Genomic DNA, 8,778 nt, shown 5'->3' with positions numbered 1-8,778 from the left:
TCACACACTCTTATAATTTATTCCACCCTTACTGAGAAGTGTCTCACCCTAGTGGATTAATAACTTTTCAGGTTCTTCTAGAGATCGGGTTTGAAGGCCTAGGTTGGGACTGTTTTTGCTGGTTTCTTTTTAGGGTATTGTGAGATACTGATATATATACAGATATATATTTGTACTGGATTATGTTTTAAATGTTAGTTGTGGATACGGATATTTGGATGTTGTAGTATTCGTTTTTGGGTTGTTATATAGAACTCTGGTATTTATTTGAGGTTATTTATTTATGTTCTGTTACATGCATGTTAATTATTGTATCAAATATAGGTGATTGAAACACGTGGCACTCGGGCCCCACTTAGTGGGTTTGGGGTGTCACACATTATCTTTTTGCCTTAATGATGAACCAACTGATTAAAAGCATTCAAAATGAGGTTCCATGGTATATATTGTTTGTAGATGATACTGTATTGATTGATGAAACTAGGGGCGAAGTAGAGACTAAGTTAGAATTACGGAGAGAAGTTTTGGAATCTATAGATTTTAGCATAAGTAGAAATAAGACAGAATATATAAAATGTAATTTCAGTAATGGTAGGAGGAATATGGGAGACAAAGTTAAACTTGTTGATAAAGAAATAAATAACGCTTGCAGATTTTGATATCTTGGATCTATCATGCATGTTAAATGAGAAATTGAAAATGATAAAATGCATAGAGTTAAAGCGAGTTGGATAAAATGGAGAGGTGCTTCAAGTATGTTTTGTACTTGTAGAATACCCTTAAAAATAAAAGGAAAGTTTTATAAGACGATTATAAGATGAGCTATGCTATATGGATCAAAATATTGAGCAATGAAGAAACAGAATATCCAAAAAGCGAAAGTTGTTGAGATGAGAATGTTTAGATGGATGAGTGGCATAAGACTAAAAGATAAATTAAGGAATGAACATATTCACGATAAGTTAGGTGTAGCTCTTATAGAAAATAGGATAAGGGAGGGATGACTTAGATGGTTTGGGCATTTGCAAAGTATGTCACATAATATGTCAATGAGGAAGAGTGAGTTAATTATTATGGGAGACGGTAGAAGGGATATGGTAGAGTTAAAATAACTGGGAATAAGATAATGAGTAAAGATTTAATAGTCCTGAATTTGTCAAAAGAAAGGATTCATGATTGCATAAATTGGCGAAAAAGATTCATATAGCCAACCCCACTAGTGGGACTTAAGGTTTGGTTTTGTTGTTGTTGCTGTTGTTATTGTTGTTTTAACTCTTTGAAAGTTGAATAACCCCAATCAAAAGTCAAATTTTCTTGGTAAAAAAAAAAAGTACTGTAAAGGAAATAGTGGGCTAGAAAAATAAACGTAAAATTTGACTAGAAAAAAATATATATATTTCGCCCTTTATGAAAATTTCTCGAGTATAGTAAAGAAACATATAAATTATAAATAAATATTTTTATATTTTTTAAAGTAAATAATTAAAATACACATACATTCACATTTAACAATGACATTGGCCAAACAAATTCCTCATTTTACTTGTAAGTCATGGGTCTTTTATATTTATTGTTTTAAAAAAAGTACTAAATTTCAACACTTAAATATCTACTTAGAAACTGTCTTTATGGTGATGAACTAATTAATACTTATTCATATTCTTTTCTTTTTTGGATTACGCATCGGGTATCCGCGCGTCCGTTTTACGGTCCACGTGACTAATCCTGCGCCCCTTAAAGTTGACCCCACAACTTCAAAGAGAGGGTAAATTCAGGAGTCCAAGGGTGGAAATGAGTCCGAGAGGGTTTGAACACCTAACCTCGTGAGAGGCACTCCCGCAGCCCTTATTCATATTCTTTGTGGGTATGTAACATGCTCAAAGTAGATGTATTTGATGGGAAAAATATAATACTGTTGGCCCCTCCATGGGACCCACACAAAGGGAAATTTATTTTCTCTTCAATAGTTTTATTGCCTTTTGATTATATGCTTAAGTAGCAAAAAACTTGTAAAGCCACAATTCTAGATGCATATTTTTTGAATAATATAAATCAATTTATTAGACTAAGGATAATTTAGGAATATTTCAAATAGCTTCTCTCATTTAAATCAACATTTTTTTGCCTATTAGAAAGTTTATAAGTTTATATAAATTGAAATAACCAGCATCTGTATCGAAGAGTTTTATCATTTCAAAAAATATGTCTCCTTTATTTTCTCATTTCTTTAAGTTTTGTTTTAACCTAATAAAATTTCTTTTGCAAACAATCCATTATGAGTTTTGACATTATTCTAATAAAGAAGAGATGACATTTTGTTTTGCAAAATTAGATATTTTTTCAAAAGGCTTAGATGAGCATGTGACCTTGAAAACATTAATTAATAAATTATGTTTATTTATTAGGAAGGACATGTGCAAAATAATATGTTGTTTTCCAAGGATATCAATTAATTAGGTGTTTGGTAGCACTAATTTCAATCTTAATATTGAATTTGTGTTAAAAGAATACAATATAAAATTCAATTTATTTCATTTAAATTTGTCAAATTCAAATTTTAAGCTTCACAAACACAATTTAAATCTTTTTTAGCCAAATATTAGGACTTGTTCAATGAATAGTATTTTTAATTTTTGTAATAATTATGAAAATATTAGTCTTTATTTTTCTATGTTTATTTACAAGGTATTCGATTTAGAGTTGTATTGAATTTGGGTAAAATGATGTATAAAATTATATTAAAACTTGTCTAAATCTACTCAAATTCAAATTTAAGGTACAAAATTCATACTCCCAAACACCACCTTAAAATAATTAAAAACAATAAATGAATAAATAAATTTCCACATTTAAACATGTCCTCGATTTTATTTATTTATTAAAGAAAACTCTTTGGAAGTTGAAGAAAATAAAACAAAATAGTTTACAGAAAACGAAGGGCTATAAAATAAGGATAAAATTCCTTGCAAAGAACAAAATAAAAAATAAAATCAAAAACAAAAATGGAAGCCGATCATTTCCTACCCGAAGCCAATGGTCACGATGCACCTCCCCATGCAACCACTCCTCCTACCCTCTAAATCAACGGCCACGATTTCGTGTCCCTAAATCTAAATGTCCCACCACTGAAAATGCTCCATGGACTTCCTCGCTCTCTCTGCAGCCTAGTTCAAAGTTCACACCTCTCAGCTCCACACAAACAGAGCATCACTCCTCTCTCTCTCTCTCTCTCTCTGCAACAATGGCTGCATCTTCCACCTCCCTGTCACTCTCCCAGCCTCTCTTCTCTCCCTCTGTTCGCCACAATTCCTCCTCCCCGCTCTCGGACCGGCTGGCCCTCTTCACGAACCCCCTCAGACCCTCCTTGTCCGCTCGCGCCGCCGCCGGCTCGCGGAGGCGCGTGGGATCACGCACCACCGTGCGAGCTGCAGCGGTTGAGACTCTGCAGAAGACGGAGACCGCCCTGGTGGAGAAATCGATCAACACGATACGGTTCCTGGCAATCGACGCCGTTGAGAAGGCGAATTCGGGCCACCCGGGTCTGCCCATGGGCTGTGCTCCGATGGGCCACATTTTGTACGATGAGGTAATGAGATACAACCCCAAGAACCCGTACTGGTTCAACCGTGACCGGTTCGTGCTCTCGGCCGGACATGGGTGTATGCTGCAGTATGCGCTGCTTCACCTTGCTGGGTATGACAGTGTTCAGGTGAGTTCAATTCAGTGTTTGTGGGGATTCGATTCGGGGGTAGCTAATAATTTTAGTTCATGGACACTGATATACGAGTAATTGTTACTGTCTGTTTTTTTGAAGAAAAAAAAGGAAGAAAAATTGTGTATAGTATTTTATATTTAGCGTGCTTTGGTGGTTCATGTTACTGCAGGACAGTGTAAAGGTATTGGAGTTGTTCTTTTTTGTTTCTGGTTGTTTCTGATTTTGCTCTTTATGAGATTTACGAAGAGTTTGCCCACACATTTGTTTGATTTATTGTCTTTTGGTTGGAAGATAGTTGACCCAAAATTAGTGAACTCGGGCAAAATTGGAAAATATGGTCTTCGATATTTTTCTCTCTTATCAATAATAATAATAATCATCAGCATAAAATTTGAAGTAATAGTTTGAGTGGGTAAATTTTGATGAAATAAACTAGTGACAATTATTTGTTCTCGTCCAGGAAAATTGTGTTTGGAATGTTCTTTCGAAATGTGGACGATTGGTGATTTAGAAAGCAATATTCAATGTTCAGGCGAAAACACATAATTTGTGGTATCATTTATGTGAATGCCTAATTTAGAAGACCCCTCCTTCTTTACTCTAGGAGAGATCATTTTTTTCCACTTCTTTTTGGGATTTTCAAGGGTTTATCGCTGTCTGATCTCCAAAGAGATTGGAAGGCAGCTTTAATGTAATTGTGATTCTTTGTTATTTTTCAGTTTTTCCCTAGAGGATTTCTTATCCTCCACTCTTTGTAAATTCTTTTCATTAGTAGATCCTTTTTTGCTATCAAAAAATATATATATATCATTGAATTGCAGATGAAAGGCCAAATAAATAACATAGAATGGTCTAATAGCAAGGTCTCTCAATTTCAGTCACTCTCTAAAATACCATGCCGCTATAGCCGGCCTATTTGTTATAGTTCATGGCTGATTTAGTTTGTATATTTTGACAACTTACACTAAGGGAAGCATAGTCCCACCATATTGCTTTCTATATTCCCATTCCACATATGACATAGATCAATGTTTTGGCGACCTTGAAACAAACAAACTGAACCCAGGGTTTGCATGTTTGGCTTTAAATTTAGCAGATCAGTTGATGTTGGATTCCGAATTTTTGTGGAAATTCATGATAGAGAAAACCATCATTAATAAGACAACAAAAATCAGAGGATATTTAGATTGAGGAAAATCTTCTTCTGTTTTTTTTTTTTTTTTTTTTTTTCCCTGGATTGTATGATTTGTCTCTATGATTGTTCTATAGTTATCGTGGAAATATTAGAGATTTACTAATATGGTTGTTGATTGAGATGATGCTTCATTTATGCTTCCTACCTTTTGCATTCAAGGTTGTAATTTACTTGAAGCTGCATTTTATTTCATTTTTCTATTTTGGGTTTGTGTTGGGTAGGTCACAGGCCCTTTATATTGTCTTTTTTTGTGCTCATTTTTTTAGGACGAAGACTTGAAGAGTTTCCGTCAGTGGGGAAGCAAAACTCCTGGTCACCCTGAGAACTTCGAGACGCCTGGAGTTGAAGTTACTACTGGTTAACTTCTATATTTTGAAATCTAAATTCATTCCATTTTAGTGTTTGCTAAAAGAATGCTGAGAGTTGTTCATTATTTGCATTCTTTCTTCTGTAGGTCCTCTTGGTCAGGGTGTTGCCAATGCTGTTGGATTAGCCCTTGCAGAGAAGCATTTGGCTGCTCGATATAATAAACCAGACATTGAGATTGTAGACCACTACACGTAAAAACACTCCACATTCCACTGTTTCTTTTCATTTTTCTATTAAAATAATCCAACCTACTTTGTTGACTCTAGTCTTTTCTTAGTTATGCTATACTTGGTGATGGGTGTCAAATGGAAGGAATCTCAAATGAAGTCTGTTCACTTGCTGGGCACTGGGGGCTGGGAAAGTTGATTGCATTCTATGACGACAACCACATTTCCATTGATGGTGACACAGAAATTGCTTTTACCGAGTGCGTTGAAACTCGCTTCAAGGGACTTGGGTGGCATGTTATATGGGTGAAGAATGGTAACACTGGATATGATGATATTCGTGCTGCTATCGAGGAGGCGAAAGCTGTTAAAGACAAACCAACATTGATAAAGGTTGAAATTTTCTCATATGACTCCATGCATCTTTGAGGGCATTTTCCCCTCTAACTCAGGCTGTGTGTTTGTTATTAATTGTGTTGGTGCAGGTGACTACCACCATTGGCTTTGGGTCCCCTAACAAGGCAAACTCATATAGTGTGCATGGAAGTGCACTAGGTGCTAAAGAAGTTGATGCCACGAGAAAGAACCTTGGCTGGCCATATGAGCCATTCCATGTGCCAGAAGATGTTAAAAAGTAAAATAATTATGAAGGTTGCATTTCCCTCGTGCCTTCAAAATTAGGTGCAACATTCTGACAACACTTTTGTGTTTCATAGGCATTGGATTCGCCATGTTCCTGAAGGAGCTGCTCTTGAAGCTGAATGGAATGCCAAGTTTGCAGAGTATGAGAAGAAATACAAGGAAGACGCAGCAGAGTTGAAGTCTATCATCACGGGGGAATTGCCTGCTGGCTGGGATAAAGCACTTCCAGTGAGTGTTTGCCTATTGTAGTTGTTTTTATTTCAATTTTCATCTTTGTGGGTTGTTTTTTTCTTTTTTTTATTGTACTTTTATTATGAATCAGTATTGATATTTGTTCATGGTCAACTAATCGTTCTTATTCTTATTTTTTCAGTCTTACACTCCAGAAAGTCCTGCAGATGCCACCAGGAATTTGTCTCAACAATGCCTTAATGCCCTTGCCAAGGTTCTTCCTGGGCTGCTTGGTGGTAGTGCGGATCTGGCTTCCTCCAATATGACATTGCTCAAAATGTTTGGTGACTTCCAAAAGGACACCCCTGAAGAACGTAATGTCCGATTTGGTGTTAGGGAACATGGAATGGGTGCCATCTGCAATGGCATTGCCCTTCACAGCCCTGGCCTCTTACCCTATTGTGCAACCTTCTTTGTTTTCACCGACTACATGAGAGCAGCCATTAGGATTTCTGCTTTGTGCGAAGCTGGTGTTATTTATGTGATGACCCATGATTCAATTGGGCTTGGTGAAGATGGGCCTACTCACCAACCTATTGAGCACTTGGCAAGCTTCCGGGCAATGCCAAACATCCTAATGCTCCGCCCAGCTGATGGAAATGAGACTGCTGGTGCATATAAGATTGCTGTTCTCAACAGAAAGAGACCCTCAATTCTGGCTCTCTCTCGTCAAAAGCTTCCTCAGCTTGCAGGAACATCCATTGAAGGAGTCGAGAAAGGAGGGTATATTATTTCAGACAATTCCACGGGCAATAAGCCTGACATCATTTTGATTGGAACTGGTTCCGAATTGGAGATTGCTGCCAAGGCAGGTGATGAGCTGAGGAAGGCAGGAAAGACCGTAAGGGTTGTTTCCTTGGTTTCTTGGGAGTTGTTTGAGGAGCAATCTGATGCATACAAGGAAAGTATTTTTCCACCTTTAGTCTCAGCAAGGATTAGCATTGAGGCAGGATCAACCTTTGGATGGGAAAAGATTGTGGGAAGCAAGGGCAAGTCAATTGGGATTGACCGGTTTGGGGCAAGTGCACCTGCAGGAAAGATATACAAGGAGTTTGGAATTGCAGTGGAAGCAATACTTGAAGCAGCTAAAGCTGTTGCTTAGACCTTGTTGATGGTCTCGTCTCTTCTTTGCAACTTTCATTTTGGTGGAAACGTGAGTTTTGGGTCCTTCCATTCGGATAGTTAGTGCAGTGGAGGTCTGATTCGACAGATGAGCAAGTGGAAGGCCTCTTGGATTATAGCAAGGAAAAGGAATTTGATTAATAATTAAGACAACCTCAGTTCCTTCTTATTTTCCTTGAATTTTATTTTTCTGAGATGGGGTGGAGGGGGGGGTTTGGTTCCCCTTACTTTATTAATCAAGAACAGATTTACTGTACTGATGTTCATAATTGCTTCCCAAGGTTTCCCATTCGGTGTAATTTTAAATTTGTACTCTTTTCAAAGGATAATTATCAATGGGGATTACCATTTCGAAGAGATTTTTAATTACTACATTTGGATTCTTCTCTTGTGGTCTGTTTGGGGGTTGACACTAATAACTATATATAAGCCTACTCTTGGGGATGTTTCAAAGAATAAATGATTCTAGAATCTGATTGAATCTACGACCTGAATAGTTGGTCTACTATGAATTTATATGGGGATTTTAATAGAAGTCCTTCTGTTTTGTGAATTAAAGGAGTAAATATAGGAAATCAAGAAAAAAAGATCCAAGAATTCAAAGAATGGTTGGTGGTTTTTTCCCTATTGCAAGAATAATATGAAGGGTTTATATGGTTTAAGTGATGATTTGGATTGAAAGGGTGGTTCCAACCCATTCAGTTAGGCTAAGGCAATCATGTTCAAAAGTTCAAGGATGAGGTGGGATGACTCTCTGGTTGTTGAGGCTTCTGCTGTCAGCCTAAGCCCTTATCCACATTGTTTTCTTGCTTGTCATAACAGCAGCATAATTCACTTGTCCAATATAAAGAGAACGCATATTCTTGCATTGTGCTTAGGCATATGACTCAACCAAATATTCCCTAGAACTCCATCCTTAAAACAAAACTGAAAATCACGAAAGGAGCTGCATATCCTTGAACATATGCACCTTCTCTTTGATGCTTTGATGCAATTTGGAATTACTGTCAAATGGAAATTAGAAAAGACTCTAAACAAAAATCGAAAAATGACAATATATGTTGAAAGTTGGAACAATTTTCAAACCTGATTGAATATATTTTGATTTCTGATAGATTTAGGGTAAAGAAAATTAGGACTTACAGAGTGGGGGCTCACCCCGCTTAAGCAAGACTCATTTTAAGGACAAAATCATGATATTGATGAGTTAAAACAGACAATACTTTGCATAAACCACAAGATATTAATAATTAACGACGTCTAAAAAACACAAACTTTGGGATCTCCTTCAAAGAGCTATGATTTCACATTGTTTAAGAGTGGAGTGAATCTTTAAT

General features: G+C 36.6%; 1 protein-coding gene across 1 annotated transcript; it reads left to right on the top strand.

The window, feature by feature from the left end:
- The first annotated feature begins 3,078 nt into the window (after positions 1–3,078).
- LOC131146929 (transketolase, chloroplastic) lies at positions 3,079–7,813 on the top strand. The gene is made up of 7 exons (XM_058096782.1): positions 3,079–3,709; positions 5,177–5,267; positions 5,365–5,470; positions 5,557–5,839; positions 5,932–6,080; positions 6,163–6,316; positions 6,462–7,813. Exons 1-7 carry the CDS (start codon positions 3,242–3,244, stop codon positions 7,419–7,421), a joined length of 2,211 nt encoding a protein of 736 aa, XP_057952765.1. The 5' UTR covers positions 3,079–3,241; the 3' UTR covers positions 7,422–7,813.
- The last annotated feature ends 965 nt before the right edge of the window (positions 7,814–8,778 follow it).

This window comes from Malania oleifera, chromosome 13, assembly GCF_029873635.1.
Source record: "Malania oleifera isolate guangnan ecotype guangnan chromosome 13, ASM2987363v1, whole genome shotgun sequence".
In the NCBI taxonomy this organism is placed as follows: Eukaryota; Viridiplantae; Streptophyta; class Magnoliopsida; order Santalales; family Ximeniaceae; genus Malania; species Malania oleifera.
This window is presented reverse-complemented; position numbering and strand designations above follow the sequence as displayed.